Source organism: Alosa alosa, chromosome 2 (assembly GCF_017589495.1).
Source record: "Alosa alosa isolate M-15738 ecotype Scorff River chromosome 2, AALO_Geno_1.1, whole genome shotgun sequence".
NCBI classification, from domain to species: Eukaryota; Metazoa; Chordata; class Actinopteri; order Clupeiformes; family Clupeidae; genus Alosa; species Alosa alosa.
Window position 1 is genome coordinate 4,858,801 of NC_063190.1, and position 20,024 is coordinate 4,878,824.

At 40.3% G+C, this 20,024-nt stretch overlaps 1 protein-coding gene across 2 annotated transcripts in view; it reads right to left on the reverse strand.

Annotated features, from left to right (window-relative positions):
* Nucleotides 1-20,024, reverse strand: part of LOC125288283 — a 50,930-nt gene that overhangs the window by 11,792 nt on the left and 19,114 nt on the right. The window contains exons 5-6 of one of the 2 annotated variants that reach the window (XM_048234516.1): nt 19,859-19,903; nt 19,721-19,748 (exon numbers count right to left, since the gene is read on the reverse strand). The exons of the other annotated variant lie outside the window; for it this stretch is intronic. Coding sequence (XP_048090473.1) covers nt 19,737-19,748; nt 19,859-19,903 — 57 coding nt within the window. The 3' untranslated portion in view covers nt 19,721-19,736. Of the gene's footprint in view, nt 1-19,720; nt 19,749-19,858; nt 19,904-20,024 lie in introns of those variants that run through there. 2 annotated transcript variants of the gene reach the window in all.

The window sequence follows — 20,024 nt, forward strand, 5'->3', positions numbered from 1 at the left end:
AACGGTGATTAAACCTTTTTTTACCAGATCTACTTCATAGATGTCCTGTTATTCAGAATTAATAGCCACCCCACCAGCCAATCAGAAAAGAGTATTTCTTCTCTCCGGGTGATAAAGTGTATATATATTCGTCAAAGACAGGTTGAGATAATCAGCATCAAATATTTCATAAATGGTCTGTCTTTGCTTTGGACAGATTGGACAAAGGGTGAAAAAGAGGGGACATGTTGTTCAGCTGTCAGACGGGGTAACGGCTCCGTCCCCACTGAGCTGGATCCTGGAGGAGGCGGACACTCACTCCAGCGCTCACCGGACTCCATCCTGCCCTGCAGGAACACGAGAGGCCAGATTAGAGACGGTAGCAGGAGGCAAGACTGCACAGTTCAGTTTACCTCAGCTTTGTCGAGTGCTCAGATGGATTACTAAATAGATACAACAGTGAATCGCTCTTCCACATACATAGAGGTCTTCACAGCCCTCTCTCAGGAGCACAGAGATGATATTTTATTCTAACTTGAGATGCTTCACCATGGCATTGCTGTCTGACTCTGAACTCTTCGACAGAAATTCTGTTGAACTGTTTGTATTCATCAGACGACGAACAGCACAGTGGTACTCATTCTATGGCTCAAGCAAATATTCTCCACTCGGAATGGAAAGTTACACTTAAAAGCCCTTTTCTAACCTTTCTGTTTGTCCACTGAATCGTGAGGAGCAATAGCCCCTTCCAGCAGCTGTGACACAAACATTTGTAAGCTGTTGCCCCTCCCTGCATTGGCATAATGCAATGAGCAGCAAAACACAATTAAAATGTAAAAAAGGACACTGCTCATCCTTAGAAGACTGATAAAGCGTGACTGAAAGCCCATCTGGTACAGAGAGAGGCAGTAAGAAACTGATCCCACCAGAACCGTAGATTAAAGAGGACTAGCTGCACAGGAGAGGCCCTAGCAACCACTCTCTTTCTTCTGTGTAGTCCTGTAAATATTCTTGTTGTGTTACAGTATGTACTTCCAGTGTCATCCGTTGTCGCACTCGCAAACAATAGAACACAACTGCAGTACTCTGTCCAAGGAATGATGGGTAGTTGAGGGCAGAGATATAAAAGTCCGGCATCAGAAAGTAAAAGTCCTGCCACATTTTTGTTCCAACCATTCACTTAATTAGCTGATTATAATTAGCACAACTCTTAAGACAGGTAGATCAGCTAGTTAGTGAAATCACCTGTGCTAAGCGCAAAGGTACAACCGTTACATGGCAGGACTTCAGAGGACCTCAGAGATTGGATGTCATTGAACCTCTCCCGGAGGGATCACTTTCTTCTTTCTCAATAAAAGAACAAGGTGTTTTGGCATTAATCTTTGTCCCTTATTTCCCAATCTAATGAAGTTCAGTTGTCAGAAAATGGATGAGCATGAAATTCAAAATTGAAGGTGATTAACTTTCCATTATGCCTAGCAGTGGGAGTCATGTTTGGGAAACAGAAAATGTGGCCAGGCTGATTAACAGATGTACCAGCTGAAGAAAAGTAAGATTCTGAGGCATATTGGATGGTTGCTGTCAGCCATTTGGCTACTATGCTTTGTGTGGAGTGAAAGCACTTACACACAGACATTTGTAATGCCTTATCTCTTTTTATACCATCCTCCCACTAAGTATACACCAACCACCTACACATGAATTCACCGGAACACACACACACAGGAATACAGACATGTGCGCATGCACACACACACACACACAGACAGAGAGAGAGAGAGAGAGAGAGAGAGAGAGAAGCTGTACATGTGCAAGACCTACCAAGTTTCCATTTATGGAAGACTGCACACAATGAGCTGCAGATAGACTCCAGGCTTGTGCAAGTTAAGTGATCTATAGGAGTACAAATCGATACCGCATGACAGACTTCACCTGACTTCTATCTGAATGCCTGACCTTCATGCCTCTGATATACTGCAGAAACAAGCAGATTGATATTTCTACATACTTGGAAAGCAGCAATGAGCCATGGCCATTAAAACATCTGGCTGACATACACTGAGAAATGAGTGGCTAATATGGAAATGTACCAGTCTGGTGATTAACTTCATAATCACAGAGATTACAATCATGAGTGGTCACTGGTAGAAGCTCATTTTGATTAAATCCTGAATGAATTTGTCCTGAGGAGAAAGGAAATTACTGATATCAACCAGATCATAAGTAAGTGTTGTAATGCATTGTAATGAGGAAACAGCATTCGAGACAGATTTGTGATGTGATTTTATAAATCTGTCACAGTTTTGCCACACCTCACGTGGTTCACAAAGGACCGGTGCTTTTGAGCAAAAGCTGATTACGTAAAGTGCAGAAGGTGACAAATAGAGAAAGTGCTCTGGTTGTCAGTGGGTTTGCGATTATTTCAATTTTACAATGAACTTTGACCTCTACTATGCTGTCCTGTCTTTGTTGCAGACATTGTGGCAGAAACATTGTCATTAGGGATGTAACGATTACCGGTATAATGGTAAACCGCAATAAAAATGTTGACGATAACAATTATCGTTTTCTTTTGAAATATCATAATTATCACGGTTGATAATTGTGTTGAAACCGTGTGTTTAATCCTTCCCAGCTTCATCCGAGCCTGCTTTTGACATACAGTAGGCCTAGTACAGGGGTGGGCAAACTGCGGCCCGTGGGCCGGATCCGGCCCACCAAGCACTTTCATCCGGCCCGCCGAGCATTTCATTTGGTTATCAGGCTGCACGTTATTTTTTTCCTGCGATAGAGACGACATTGGTTAGCTTTACTGCAAACTACTTTTCACTCTCCTTAGAGAACATTATGTCAATGTCAAAACATCATGTTAAATAGAGATAACATCATGTTAAATTAAGTTAACTCTTAGTTATCTCCTTTGCAGCAGATCTAACGTGAACATTATGCGATCCATTTAATTGGGAACGCGTCTGCACTCAGAGGGAGAGAGAGCCGCAGGTTCCAGCTGGCTTGTCATTGTTGATAATTGATATCTCCTTCTTAAAAGAACTTTTTAAAAGGAAATCATGAAGGCAACAGTAGTTCCCACTACTGACCATTAAAAAACTGTGAGAGGGCCCAGCCGTAGGTACAGCACTAGCCATAGCGGAGCAGGCAGAAGATCATTGAGAAAATATAGCTGCAAGCAGCAATGAGGGGGCCAAGCAGAATAGGCCGGAGTAGCCACGGTGACAAGATAGAACTCAGCAGACACCCGGGATCAACAGGGCTGAGTATTGCCACCGCCTCCGCCAGCCAGCCCCCCCCCTTCCTAATCACCCCAGCCCGTCCCACCCCTTCCTGCCCTGCCTGCCCTTGCACGCACGCGTTAGAATTAACTGGATGGAACATGTTGTCATCAGTTTCACATCAAAAAATAAAAGATTGATAAAACACATCAGTAACTACACATCAAAATGCAATATTGCTAATTGCAGCACCCCCTACAGCCAACAACCCCCTACAACCAATTTTTTTGAGCGTCCTCCTAATGGGGTCATGAATCTATGTAGTAAGTTTTGTTATGATACATGGCAGGGTTGCTGAGATATGAGCTCACTTCCTGTTGTACACTTTACAACTTGGTGTTGTTGTCCTGAAAACACAACACTTCTGCTGCTCTTACATAACTTGCACCACTATGCCACTTTCTTTCTTACTTAGGTCAAACAGAACTACCCAAGCCTTTTATTGGCCTGACTTTGCACTAGCATTTTATTGACTGTCTGCACAATTTCAACCAAATTTTGCTGCTCTTATTTTTTCATTATTATATGTGCCCTCTTATTTACTTCCTTTTTTTGTTTACTTGAATGTTATGTTTGTCTGTGGACCTAAATTGGTAAAATATGTCTTGTCTTCACCGTGGGATAGTGAGAAACGTAATTTCGATCTCTTTGTATGTCTGGAACATGTGAAGAAATTGACAATAAAGCTGACTTTGACTTTGACTTTGACTTTTTGTTTGGCGGCTTTGCCACCAATTTCGATTGGCTGTTACGGGCGAATGCTTTTGTCAATTGTTCCAGAGAGCAATATATTGATAGGATATGGTCTGAAGATGGTCTGTGCCACTGTTGGTGAAGATCAGATGAAATTTGCGACCTGTGAAAACGTTTTGATGTTTTTGATTAAATCTAACATGGCGGCCGAATCAATTACAATGACATCACAAGTTGGCCTGGGTCGGCCTAAGGACCTCCAACAGTATTACCAGACACCACTAGTACATTTTAATTCCAAACACAACACCAGCTACAGGCCAAAAGGCATGTTTCTTAATTACAGCGCCCCCTAGAGGTCAAAGGTCACCAGAATTATTGAGTGTCCCCCTGATTGGGTCCTGAGTCCATGGACTAAGATTGGTTATGATAGATGAATGGGTTGCTGAGATATGAGCTCACTTCCTGTTTGGCGGCTTCGCTGCAAATTTCGATTTGCTGTTACGCGCGAACGGTTTTAGTTCCGAAGACAAAAAGCAATGCATTAATAAGGCATGGTCTGTAGATGATATCTGTGAAGTGTGGTGTCGATCGGACAAAATTTGTGATTTTGTGAAGTGATTTTGATGAAATCCAAAATGGCGGAAAATCCATCATGGCGAAAAATTCGGCTTGGTCCAAGGATTCCAATGATACCTCATTTTTGACAATCGGGTCAACAGGTCAGAAGTTACGTGCGTGAACGCAAGTCCAACTTTGCCCTGTTGGTGGCGCTAGAGCGCGGGAGGTGCCGACATGAAACGTGGTGACATGAATCATGGGACTGTCCCTTCTCAGTGTGCCAAATTTCACAACTTTTCACCAGACGGTTCTATGGGCTGCCATTGACTTCAATGGCGGAATAATAATAATAGGGAAGAAAACGTAGAAACACAATGGGTGCCTTCGCAGCTTTGCTGCGTGGCCCGCCGGCCAGTTTTCAAAACCCAATGTGGCCCTTGAGCCAAAAAGTTTGCCCACCCCTGGCCTAGCAAATGAAACAAAACTTGTACTACTGATTCTGTTGTCTTATTGATGGTTTTAACTGCGATTCGGATTAGGCTCCACCTGATTTTAAAAGGTGGAACATTTTCACCGCAAAACGTGCACTGTATCATTTAGCCACTCTGCGTCTTTTTATGTTCGCGTCCACATGAAATCCATTCCACTCATGTTATCAGGAGAACGCCGTAGCCTAAAGTTTTATTTTGAACACTTACTTTGGTCTCACTCATTGGATCCAAATAACAGAAATAGCAAACTCCAAGTCATGGTAGGGTAAGCTATAAGCACATAGCCAATTTAATATGAAAAAGTGAACGGGACACATTTTGAAACTATTTCAGCTTTTGTAGGCCTATCAGTGCTTTCTGAACATATTGAACACACTTTTAAAAACACCGTGATAATACCGAAAACCGTGATAATTTTGGTCACTATAACCGTGAGGTTAAATTTTCATACCGTTACATCCCTACTTGTCATTAGTCACTTTCCACCCCACCACCATGTGAAATGCTGTAGGCTATTATGTTGATACGTTAATTCTGCTTTGTTTTGTCTACAGTCAGTACTTTTCAGTGTCTCATAAGTAAGGGATAATGGACGACACAGCATTAACTAGTTCTACAGTAAATGGATGGTTGCTATGGCCAAAGGCCAGTCGTTAGTTAGTTCCATCTTTCCCGTTGTCAAGCTGGCATATACCAGGATTCTGATGAACCTTATCTTTGAAACATCACTATTTCACTTAGCCTACTGCCATCCAACTAGCTAAAAGCCACGTCTGTCATATGCTACAATGTTGCTATGTTCTGAACATCTGCATTTACAGCTCGGATACAACATGACAGTTTGTTTAAACTTCACAATGAGTTTGAAGAATTAATAAAGTGTGATACGGCCAACAAAAATGGATCTGCTTCTACTTCATAGGTGTGCAAATACCATACGGTTAATATACAAACACAGGACAATGTAGTAAAATTTTGTATATTTTATTATCCTCACATGCTTGTCAGTCCATTTATGTGGTTTTCGTGAAGATTAGATGTTATTGTTTCTAATGTATTTCAGATGGCAAGGATTTCCTAGGGGAGATCTCTTACCTAAAGGAGAAGGTTGTTGCTTACCAATTTCAGACATTTGATTCAGAGTGCTGACCAGAAGTTTGAAGCATGCTCTGTGTTTATGAGTTATGTGCAACTTGATTTGTGGCATCTGTCCTCATAAATACACACCTGCACCATGACCAAAAATAGCAGCATGATTCATTCTGTGCTGATCAAACACTCTGGCCTTCTCTCTCTCTCTCTCTCTCTCTCTCTCTCTCTCTCTCTCTCTCACACACATAGAGACACACAGAGAGACACACAGAAACACAGACACGCACATGTATGTACACACACACACACACACACACACACACACACACACACACACACACACACACACACAATTCAGTTCAATATATCATGCCTCATTTGCATGACTGTTGTTAACAAATCAAATGTCATGAAACCCTCAGAATTGCATTACAGTAAAAGTATTTTGGTCCGTTTTCTCTGGTCCGAGTTTCTATAAGCCTGACTGTTGGGTCAGGTCCAACTGAACTACAAGTCCAGCTATTGGTGAGTTTTGAGACAGACATACTTGATATAAATACTATAGCTTCAGCATGCCTTATGGTAGGTTACTACGGTTACATTGCCCCTTCCATGGAATTGATGTGGCAAATAAAGTGTAAAAAATGGAGGAGAGCAAAGAAGTAGAAGAGCACCAAGCTCGTTTGTGACAGGCGGTCAGTCAGGGAGAGTTTAAGCGCAGCCCCACTGGCTCTAATGGGCACACTGAGAGGAGGAGAGCCAGGAATAAAGCCTGCAGGGTGGGAGAGAAATCAGGATGTACTGGCAGACAGGTCACTCACAGGACTGACGTTTCAGTCTGGGTGACGTGTGGAGGGAAACAAAAGCGGAGAGAAAGAGAGGGAGTGAAGGGGAATGGGGAGTGAAGGGGAAGGTGGAGTGAAGGGGAAGGGGAATGGGGAGTGAAGGGGAATGGGGAGTGAAGGGGAAGGTGGAGGTGAAGGGGAATGGGGAGTGAAGGGGAAGGTGGAGGTGAAGGGGAATGGGGAGGGAAGGGGAAGGTGGAGTGAAGGGGAAGGTGGAGTGAAGGGGAAGGTGAAGGGGAATGGGGAGTGAAGGGGAAGGTGGAGGTGAAGGGGAATGGGAGTGGAAGGGGAAGGTGGAGTGAAGGGGAATGGGGAGTGAAGGGGAAGGTGGAGTGGAAGGTGGAGGTGAAAGGGGGAGAGTGAGGGGGGAAGGGTGGGGGTAGTGTGTGTATGTGTGTGTGTGTGTGGGGGGGGGGTGGGTGCAGGTGTTAGTTATTGACGGGGTTGCTTTCATTATCTTTCAGTGTTCAGCATGTTTCAGATACAGCAAACAGCAGGGGGGTTTACAGTGTTTCTTCCTATGTGTGGTCCTGACACACACGCACGCACACACACACACACACACATGGAGGACATATTCTCTCATATATAATATACGCTCATATGAATAACTCACAATTTGAAAATTCATAAAAGGTCATGGCTAACAACATACTGATTAGCTAATGTGGCATACAAGGACATTTCTCTGTAGTATTACATTACATTATCCATTTTAATCTATATGAAAATATGTTGCAATGCAATATTCCCATCATGTTTCATAAAAGTCCAGCAATTAATTTGATATCAGTGGTCTATTTTCTGGCTGTGTATAGGGTTGCAATAGAGTTTATACAGTACACAAACATGCAATGTGAAATCATGAACCTGCGGACCAAAATGTACTTCGGATGGGAGATCTAAAATAAGCACCATTTAGCATGACTCATTTCATTTTTGGCTGCTTCGTTAAGAAGGCCCATAGGCTCCCAGTCTGTCCGACGAGAGGTCTGCTTTCACAGCTTTATTTTCTGAGTGCGTGTCTACTGCCAACACGCACTGCCAAGCTGATGGTGTTAATTAGCTTATTTGTTTGGAATGAGGCTCTGTAGTCCTCCTGGTCCTCATTACTTGGGCCTGCATTCTATACATCCCTAGAAATAGATAGTTTTACAGTAAGTGAACCCAGGGTACATTATTTCACCCACGGAATAATAGTATTACATGAGATCAGGGTACGTTATAGTATGCTTATTCCACCTCAAAATTAATATCAAGAGGCCATTGTCTGACAGTGGGCACTCACATTGTTTCTATATGACTCATGGCCATTTGAAGCTAGTTAAATAAATACTTCTCTGTGAGAGTGGCAGACACAGAACACTTTTCCTCCTAAACCCATAAATCATCATCTTCCTCCCTGATCGCTTCTGGACCTATAGTATTATGCAACACTGACGACTGAGTGTTCTCCATCAATACTAATTACCTTAGATATTCAGCACCATTAGTCATTGTGACCAAAGCGGTAATTGTGGGTTTTTCGCATTTCTGCTAAGGCTGAGGCGGTTGTCCATTAGCGTGCTCTACAGTGCCCACAGAAGACCATCACAGAAGTGTGTGGTCATTCGTCATGGCCTCTATAGGCCACAGTTACAGTAATCAGGGTAATGCACATGTTCAAATATTTATACAGAAACTTTCATCCATATGTTAGATAATAGCTTTGTAGGATTGCAACTGTTGGCAAGGGAACAAGTACTCATATATGAACAGAGGGTGAAAAGGTTATCCTCATATACAATTAAGCTTATGGGAATTAATAGAATACATGGTGGATATTTGCATAGATACACATGTACAAGGTCTGAACCAAAGACATAAGAATTTCATTCTTGAGTGAGAATAACAGCCTCTTCAACCATAATAATGTGAGGCAAGTGTTTCTAATTTGATTCATCATAGACAAATCATTCGGAATGTGTCGCTATCTGCTTGCCATACAATACAGAATAAAAATCCTGATAATTTCACATCGCAGATATCAACTGTGATAGTGATAAATCACTCTCCAAACAAAATATGACAGAGGATTATTGACGACTCATCTAATTTGTTGGAAGGGGAAGAATGAACAGCTGAACATCATGAACATGTGTCAGTGGTCCTTCAGCTTGTGCACTGAAAAAAATGATTTTGACATGTAGTAATTTTTCCCTAAATTAAACTGTATTTATATACTCAATTTGTTTGTGTTTTGCAAAAACTCATTTCAGATAAGTAATATTTGCAAGAAAAAAAGGGTTTGGCTAACAAGTTCATCTTAAAGTTTACTTTTATTACCTCCTCGACGTAATTGATTGAATAACTTCAAAATAAATATAGACCTTAATGTTAGACAATAGTTGTTGAAACTCAGTGGACCCATTAAAGTTTGTACAATTAACATTAGCTGCTAACTGAATTGGAACATAGATCTTGCCTGAAATATGGTTCACCTTAACGTTAGCTAGTTAGCTAACCGAACACGTTATGCAGCAGACCAAACACGTTTTCACCGACCCCTGTGGAGTCAACTGACACTTAACTTTAGCAATGCCGAGTTTGCAAAAATACGTTTGTTTGGAGACTCAGAATATAAGCCAAGGTACATGTAAAAAGGAAAGAAATTGGACGATGTATGCGGGAGTGATTAGGTCAGGTCATAACTTTCGGACATTGTTGGGCAAAAGCCACATTTACGCTAGGTTTAGAAACGTGTTGATTTATTCTGTCAGTAATGGAGTACCACTATTTTCTCAATAATGTCATTGCCAGCGCTGAATATGTGTGGTGGTGGTGGCGGCATTTCTCAAACTCAACAGCAGTGCAAGATCTGGACAGGCTGATGCTACGCACCTGTTAAGCAGGTCTTGGTTGAACATTTTATTTGTTCCATGGTGTTGAAATTCGAAATGTGTTCCCTCCAAGGGGACAGTCAGACCATCAAGCAGGGCTGTGTGGCTATTAAGGTTTTGCACCTATGTCATAATGTCATGTGACCGTTTGTTTACAACTAGAGTGGTAGGCAAGAATGGTAGGCAAGGCACTGCAGAGAGTGGTAGGCAAGCCTACAACAGTCGGGTTGCATAGGCTACACATAGTTACAAACAGCTTCAAAATTGAAATTTTAATATCAAATATTGACCGGGATGCCGACCACTTGTGTAGGCCCTAACAGTTGGTTTTACAATAAGAAGCAAAAAGGCGACAAACGACCGTTTAGCCTACCTATCCTCATGGTTGTGGAGGATGATCGTTAGCAACTGTGAAGTCTTTTATTCTCAAGATAGCCTAATGGTGTAGCCTACTGTCTACGAAGACGTAGGCTAAAATACAACTATCTACAGTCATCCAAAAATGAATTGCCAGAGACAGGCTATGAAGGGAAAAAGTGCAGCATTTTAAACATGGCAAGATTATTTTTACCGGAACAGTTTGTTCTAATTTGTCTCGTGAAATTCGTGCTTGTGGACATCAATCACCTATCTCCTGTCCTTCTATTTCAAGTTATCATGTGTGTCATTTGATTATATAATCACAACAAATGCTAATAAATGAAAACAGAATAGGCTTTTGTGCTATAGGCTAACGTTACAGGTCACTTAGGCTAACTCCCCGTGATGTCAAAATAAACTGATTTGATCCTAATAGTTTAGCGATCACACACAACAACTTAACACAGCAACCTCAAACACCACTGTTGAACCTAGGCTACTGCTTCAGTCATGTAAGAAATAAGCAGTTTATGAATTATCTTTACCCGTTTAATCAAGTCCACATGACCAAAATAACAACATATTTAAAGGCTGAGCTAGCATAACAGCCTAATATAGGCGATGCTGCAATGGATAACTAATAAAAAGTTTCACACAATTAATGAACTTTATCACTCACATTCTGAGTTTTTCTGGGTGGTTATATATCCATGCAGATCGTCTTGGAATAAGCCATCGCTGTTATATGATATAATATGTTACAGGATTCATGACTAACGCCATTAATGTCATTTTGTGTCAGCTTTTAGAAGGAAGACATGTTCCTTTCTGGTCAAATTTCGCAGCTTCTAAGAAAGGCTATCGTCTTCGTGTAAACCGAGTTTTGAACAGAGAAAAAAAGTTAGGCTACCATTAGGCTACATGCAGGTTCTCCGATACAGATCAATGCACCAAATCAGGGCGATTTTAGCGAAACAACGTTCCTGTGACAGGCTATCAAATATTGAACAATGGGATAACGTTTCATCATCACCTTTATTGATGCCTGAAATGTTGACATTGCTGAAATACAGAGATGTAGCCTACTGAGAGGCAGCTGCAGACAACGATGTTCAATGGGTTCAACTTGTCCTTTGCCTACCAGCTGGATGTAAACAAAGCTATAGAACCTAGAATACCTCACATGAAAAACGTTAATTGTTGGTAGATTGTAAGATAATCAAATGTCAAATGGCAATTAAATTAAGTGTCAAAATCGTTTGATTAACTAGTACCATTTGTGTATGTATTAAATAAGTATATATCATAAATGTATACTTTATATTTATATTAGGGCTGTCAAAATAACTGATTAATTTCGATTAATTAATTTCAGAAAAAATAACTGATTAAAAAAATTAGTGCAGATTAATGATTCCGTACGACCTTTGACCCCGAGCCGTTCTAGTCAGCAAAAATTAGAATGTAAAATGAAGGAGAGAGAAGAAAACGTGCTGCCTGAATCATTGATTGGAACATTTACTTTTAAAAAACAGCCTGATGGTGTTGATAAAAAAATAAAGTGTTGAAAATAAAGTCCTCTGCAATGTCTGCAGCAAGGAATTACCATATCACTGGAGTTCATCAACTCTATAGTCGCACATCAATGCAAAGAAATAAGTGTTGACATTGAGGGGAGTGTTAATTTATTTTCATTGTGTCCCCTAGGTTATATCTGTGGCCTGAAAAAAAAACTTCTTCCCGAAACACAATAAAAAGCATAATAAAAGAGTCTTTTAACTTTAATGTCACTAATGCTGATTATTCAATGATTCATTTGAATTTAAATATTTAAAATACTTTCACAGCAAAAATTATACATCCGATTAATTTAGATTAATTAATCACAGAGTATGTAATTAATTAGATTAATTTTTTTAATCGATTGACAGCCCTAATTTATATTATAAATGTGTTTCTATCCTCTTTAGTTACAGGTATTGAGAAATGTCCTTGCTTGATGACTGGATCAGGAAATGCCTGTGATGCTTCGGTATTCAGGCAAGCTACAGGTCAAAGATGCGTAACCTTGGATGTCCAGTGACCGCTGTTTTCCAGAAGAAGAAGGTCATAAGTTCCAGAAGAAGGTTTAAAGGACATATAGAGGCATTATAATTTTGTGTCTAACTATAACTGGACTCCTCAGGATTGATACGACTACATGAGTCGTCATACATTCACCCACTCACTCATTTTCCCTTTGCTTACATTGTTCCTTCCCCAACTGGTACACTCACTTATTAGCCTGATGTCGTCATACTCAATTCCTGTCAGAATTTAAGTCTGACGCTGCTTAGTTGGGACGTGATTATGGGGTGTGTTTCAACCAAAGAAATGCTTGCCAAATGCCTGTTATCTGTTGTAAAGCACTCTGAACTGAATCTTCCGTGTTAAAAGTGCTTTAGAAATAGAGGTTATTATTATTTAGAGTATTGATTGTATTTTCACAAAATAATTAATATCCCTGTATCTGAACAGAGACTGTACATCTGAGGAGGGAGGCAGCCATCAAGACCCTGTGCCTTTATTTTGGTGAAGATGATGATTCTCTCATACATGTACATGGTAAGTAACACTAATAAAGTGCATGATGAAATTGCAATAAAGGGTGTTAACTCATCAATGGTCACATTTATTTTTATGCCTATTTTTAAGCCAAAAACCTTTAAGCCAGCTCCCAGCTCGTACCTTTTTTCAAGCGTCAACCTAAAGCAGCTTTTTAAATTTTGTACAGGATATCCATGGTAAGGAGGTGTCAAGAGAAAACCACCCCTTGGAACATGAGGACATCGGCATCGTTGTGGATGGAGGCATCATTTTGGAGGAACCTGGTCTGTTGCACAAGTCTGTGCAGTGAAGCCAGAGACTTTCTAATGAGGAGACACAGCACTCAAAAAATCCTCCATAGAAATGCATGGGGTTAGTTTGTAACGCCGTTGTATACACATATCCCACCCCTTCCTCGGCAAAACGTTGACATGTGAATACATTGAGCCAATCATATGATGTGTTGTGCAGACATCGTGCCAATCATGTGTTGTGAACTCGGCGCTGGAGTAAGGTTGGTGTCGTGAAGCCTTGCGCACGTGCATTTCTGCCAAATAGGATGCCCGATGAGTGGCAAAAAAGCGTTGCATTATGGCTGCCGAGTGGAGGGACTTGCCTAAAAGGACTTTGGTGAAGCTAGGAGTCATATACACATTGAATCAATGTTGAACTCTTCAATACTATTACAAATTCATGCAAAAAGTTGTCATTCAGATGGATGGTGATAAGCTATACCCAAGGTTCGTAATCTTAAGAACCAAATCATTAGATGGGCAAGTGGACCTCTTCTTTCTCTTCCCTTCTCTCTCTCTCTCTCTCTCTCTCTCTGTCTGTCTTTCTATCGTTCGTCCTCTCTCTCTCTCTCGGCACACTTTTACACACACACACAATATGTTGCTGTATGGTGTTTGGCTTTGTATCAGGCACAAATTCGTGCAAAAAGTGGTCATGCAGATGGATGGTGAGAAGCTCTCACCCAAGTGTTTCTACCTTAAGAACCAAGTGACATTTAAATTCAAGCCAAAGTATCTGTGTTTTTGGGCTCTGTTTTTATTTATTTCTTTCCCTTTTTCTTTCATTCTCTCTTTCTTTCTCTCTATCACACTCTACCTCTCTCTCATTCCCTACTGCTGTTGCTCCCTTATTTATAAATACATTGTCCTCATTGCAGTTTTGATTGAGAGCAGGGTTATTGTTATATTTTAATATTTTTATCAATCTTGAAATTTTAGGCACACAAGACCAGTGAGCAACCAATGTTCATACATGCATATCGCTTCTGTGTTCATCTGTCTCTCATGCGGAATTGTGTTTTCCTTGTTGGAATTTGTATGTGCATTAATAAAGGCAAAGTTATAATCATACCTTTTGAGTATTAATTAAATTTAACCTTAAAATCTAACCTTAATTTGTACCAAGAAAATAATATTACATTTTATTCAAAATATTTGATTGGAGTTTGCTTGGCTTGATTTAGTTGTAACTAGTTGTAAATATTTTGAGTAAAATGTGACATGCAAGAATTACTTAATTTTATTTAGGTAACCATTTGCACTCAATTTAATTTAGCTACATCCAGACATAGATTTAGTTGAATTTGCTTAATAGTTTCTTGCAAATAAAGATAAACTACATTGAGTTGAATTTGCTTAATATTTTCTTGCAAATAAAGCTAAACTAAACTCAATTGTGTGGGGTTGTCATGGTTGCATATAAGCAGGCTGCCATGTAAACACCAGGCTAATCCTGCAGATGGTCAAAGTTTGATGTTTGGCTAAAACTCAGACATACTCCAAAACAAACAGAAGAAAAGAGGGAGATGAGAGAGAGAGAGAGAGTAAGAAACAGAGAGAGAGAAAGAGAGAGCCTGTGTATACTGCCAGGAAAGTTCACTTCACAATATACACAACACCACACAATCATAGTTTGGTTTGTTTTTTCAGAGGGACATACATAATTATCACATTTTTCTCAGCTGTTAACAATTATATTGATGTACATGTTGAATATATAACGTTTTATTGACTTTTGTTTGTATAGTTGATGATTGATGATTATATGATTACTAAATCAAGCATCTTATATTAACAATTTGTATCATTTAAATGGGCTGAAGGGGTGCGTTTCTACAAAAGTTAACATGTTAGCATGTTACAGTAAAGACATTGCTGAACCACCATTTGAAGTAACACAATGTAGGGATTCCCTTTGCGCCAATTTTCAACATACTTGGTACCAAATGAGTGCTAAGGGAGTACCCAATTCGTCAAAAACATGAAAAGGGTCACTCCTACTCGCCACAACAACATTACACAGTGCAATAACAGCCATTTCAGGCATGAATGAGCAATGTCAGAAACTCCATTCTCCAAAATGTTTGGAGTTGTTATTTTAAGTTAAAAGAACTACATTGTGTTGCTTTAACAGGGCTTGATGTTCTTATGGTTCACTGGTTATGTTTTTTTAAAGGAATTGATAGAAGATAGGCATGTTAGGACCCAAACCACATAAGAGGAGAATCTAAAGCCAGCGGGCATTATAGCTTCTTTTTAGAAGCAATCATTAGGTATGATTCACTTCACTGTCAGGGGAGACTCCTTAATATTGCTCGGCTGATGGCTTCTCTTCAGCTCATGCCTGTCTAACTTGCCCTTTTAAAAACCTTTTAATTCAGCTGTCTATCCCAGGGGGGAAGCCATTCCTCATCCCATCCCTGATGGAAAGTAGCCAGATAGCCTACAGTCTGCAGATATCGATGTTTTCTCTGTAGTATTATCAGAGAAGTACTTATTAAGTGGCAGGTAATTATTTCTAGAAATCTCTTACAGATCTCTTACAGATGTTATTTGTGATAGAACTGAAATGGCTACTTTTATATTGACAGGACTGGATGTTTTGGTCAAAGCAGGCAAAGAATCTGTGCCTGTGACAAGCGCTGAATACATGCAGGATATATCTTTAACACAACTATCAACTTTCACACACAAACTAATTGGTTTAATTCTGCTATAGTCAGATATCACATTTCAGAATCAGGCGACACTTACTGCTGCACTGACAGGAATACAATGAGGCAATAAAGCTGGTGGACCAGGGCAAAGAAACAGCTCACCAACTGGCATGGAAGGACATTAATGATGCACAAACAATCAATTCTATCAGCATGCGGATCAGCATTAGTAGAACATGAATTTAACAGACTGGGAGACAAGCTCTTGCAGATGGGTGTGGACGCTCACCTGGTAACCTGGATTACAGACTACCTGACCGAGCGACCACAGTTCGTCAGACTGAAGAACTGTCTCTCTGACACTGTGATCAGCAGCACGGGAGCCACACAGGAACTGTGCTCTCTCCAGTCCTGTTCACCCTGTACACATCTGACTTCTGCTACAACACCGAGTCATGCCACATGCAGAAGTTTTCTGACGATACTGCAATTGTGGGGTGTATCAGGGACGAGCAAGAGGAGGAGTACAGGAGCCTGGTGGAGGACTTTGTGCAATGGTGCAAACTCAATCACCTTCAACTCAACACTTCAAAGACCAAGGATATGGTGGTGGATTTCCGCAGGTCTAAGCCCGCTCTCCATTGATGGGGTCAATGTGGAGGTGGTAAGCACCTACAAGTATCTGGGTCGCCACCTGGACAATAAACTGGACTGGTCAGCCAACACTGACGCACTCTACAAGAAAGGGCAGAGCAGGCTGTACTTCCTGAGGAGGCTGCGGTCCTTCAATGTGTGCAGCAAGCTCCTCAGGATGTTCTACCAGTCTGTTGTGGCCAGCGTCCTCTTCTATGCAGTGGATGCTGGGGAGGAAGCACAAAGAAGAAGGATGCTGGGTGACTTGACAGGCTGGTAAGGAAAGCTGGCTCTGTAGTAGGAGCTGAACTGGAGTGCATCACTTCAATATCTGACAAAAGGACCCTGAACAAACTGATCAACATCTTGGACAATGAATGCCATCCACTCTACAGCACTATTAAAAAGCAAAAGAGCTTGATCAGCTGGAGACTTCGCTCACTGCCATGCACAACTGAAAGGCTGAGGAAGTCATTTGTCCCCAGGGCCATTGAACTGTTTAATGCTTCACTAAAGGGAAGAGGAGAGATAGACTTTTCTGCTTAGTCTGTCTGTCTCTCCACCCTCTCCATGTTTGAGTACTGACTGCCCACTACTGCTTTACTACTGTTTTACTACTGTTTTTATAATTCCCACAGCCTAATGTTTTTACTACTGTTTTTCATGCTATATTAGCACACATGATCAATGGCTTCTGCTACAATACTGAATGGCTGTAACCCTCAACCTGTTCTTGCACTGACATAGTTTTTTTTTATAGTTTTTTTATATTACCTTGTCTACATTATACTTTACTCTCCTATTTGTCCATATTATTTTGATGCTGGTCTCTAGACCTTATTATAGCACTGTTGCACTGTTGGACTAATGTTGGACTACTTTTTGCACCTTCACCATGACACTCACTCTCTTGAGCACCTTACCATGCACACATAACTAAAGGACTACTGTTGGACTACTTTTTGCACCTTCACCATGACACTCACTCTCTTGAGCACCTTACCATACATACAGAACTACAGGAGTACTGTTGGACTACTTTTGCACCTTCACCATGGCACTCACTCTCTTGAGCACCTCACCATGCACACAGAACTACAGGCCCTGTCACTACAAGTGTCTCATGCTTGATCACCCTCAAGCACACTGGATTTTTTACATTTAATTTATATAGTCTATTTAGTATTTAGTTTTGTTAGTTTTTCTTATCTCCTACTGTCTCTGTTGTACAGTGGAGTTTAGTTATATGTTTATACTTATATTTACCATTTCTGCTGTAAGTGCATGTTGTGTGTGATGTCTGTATGCTACTGAGACCCCCTGAATTATTTCCCCATGGGGATCAATAAAGTATCTATCTATCTATCTATCTATCTATCTAACATGCAAGCTTTCTGCTCTTAATCAGCAGTTTGTGTGTGTGTCTATGGTCTGTGGACTGTTCCCAACCTGTTTATACTGTAGCTAGATAAAGTGCCATTTATGCTACTTCCTCTTTGAATATCCACAGTTACTTTGAGTTTCAACTCTGACATTGGGGTGTTCAATATATCAGAAGTTGAGTGGTTTTCAAGTGGCATTGTTTACAGATTTTACAAAAACTTAAAATACTTAAACATTAGTCACTGTTATATGCATTATAGCCAGTAACTCTTGTGATTAATATTACAGTAAAGCAGCACCATGGAAGAATTGATATTTATGCCCTTTAGTGTCAGTATAATGCAATTTAGTGCTAAGATAGTACCCAGGCCAGTTCGTCAAATAAACATAAATAAATAAAATGGGCCATGATCCTACCCAACCAACAACATTGCATAGTGCAATATCAGATGACTTGGGCATGCACTGGCAATATGAGGGATTTTATTCATTGTAATATCAAAATGCGTTTGCAGCTTTTATTTACTGAACTGTGTTGTTTTAAGGGTTCAACAGCCCAGGTGTAAAGGGCATGATATCATTGGTCTTTTTTGAATGGACATTGTATTGTACGTTGTAATTCAACCAAGCTTTGTGCAGCATAGTGACTCTCATCACCTCAGCGCAATGCTGTAATTTATTTATACCTGATAGTCGGATGATCTGGCCTTCTGCTGATACAACCTGCACAATTTATTCACAGACTAGAATTGAATCCATGATATGCCAAGTAGATGAAAAAATTTCATGAAGATGTGGACATTACCATCTGCTGTATTTGTGACAATCTAGTAAATGTTGCACTGCTGCTGAAATAATAAGTTCCAAAACCGAGGACCATCTATTTTTCTCACTCAACAGACACACAGAGTGTGGGAAAGGAAGGGCCTAATGAATATTAAAATCTTCATTTAAAATGAAACGATTCCATTTCTTGCTTCTGGCCTGAACATTGAAGACCTACAGGGGCATGCGTTCATGAAAGATTATTTCCACAGTGCTCGTGTGAGAAGACATGGCTGTGCATAATTATCAGCTATAGCATGACATTTACAAAGAGCTGTTGGCTTAAATCAGTGTCACATGTGTATTGACACTGTATTGATGTATTGACATATTTGTCATACAGTATATCTACATTCTAACTAACCGGGCTATTGGACATGAATTAATTCAATTCAATTAATGTTACAGATGCAATACAAGTACTAGTTAGCTGGCCCAACTTACCCCAGCCCTGGTGGCTCATCTTACCCCACACAACCACCATTTTGAAAGAAAATGTTTCTCACAACAAGCCATGGTAACATTCATGATTTTATTTAGCCCTCACATATAGCTTAAAAGAGCACCAATTGAGGTGTAATGCATCTGAATGTTGTTCTGCTAACAATTTTTCTAAATCACCCTAACTCTGAACATTAATGGAATCCACTTGGAGAGCAAAAACTTATATTTTTACACATATAGTTTTTACCACATTTGCCATGTGCTACACCTTTCCACAGATTGTAAAGAATGATTCCCTCTTCCTTAAAATGCTGTCATATCATAACATTTGTTTACGGTTTCCTAGAAAAGCAAATAGCAAAGCTTTGTTGCTCCCTGGTTGTGCTCGCCACTAGCATGACAACTAGATCTGTGTAGCACCTATTTTTTTATTTATTATTTTCCTATACTGACAGTACAGAATCGACAGTCACAGAAGATGATATGTGCTTTTCGCTTGGCATTTATCCATGGAGACTGCTGTTTTTATTATTATTATTATTATTATTATTATTATTATTATTATTATTGCTGTTGTTGTTGTTGTTGTTGTTGTTTGTAAAACCCTTCACACCATGCCTACAGGGTAAGGCAACTCCAGCACCTAGAGACTGGACAGCTCCCGCCCATCCCCCCACACCAAAGCAGCTGATCCAGCAGTCTGGCATCAGGGCTCCTTACTGGGACTAGAAAAAAACCTTGCGGGTAAAATAAAAGAAGGAACTGATGTGTGTTTGTTCCATTCACAGATTTGGACCATGTTTAGTTTTGCTGATGCACAAGTGTGTATCCAAGCATATGAATTTACCTGCGCTTTCACCCACACGGATACATCTTGTGAGTTCCACGTGACCTTATGGCAGAATAAAAGTCATGTTTAGGTTAGCAGTGCAGATATGTTTTTTTAATCATGGCAGCAGTTTTCAGTTTCAGTACATTATGTGCTTACATAATTGCCAAAGAAATGGCTGATC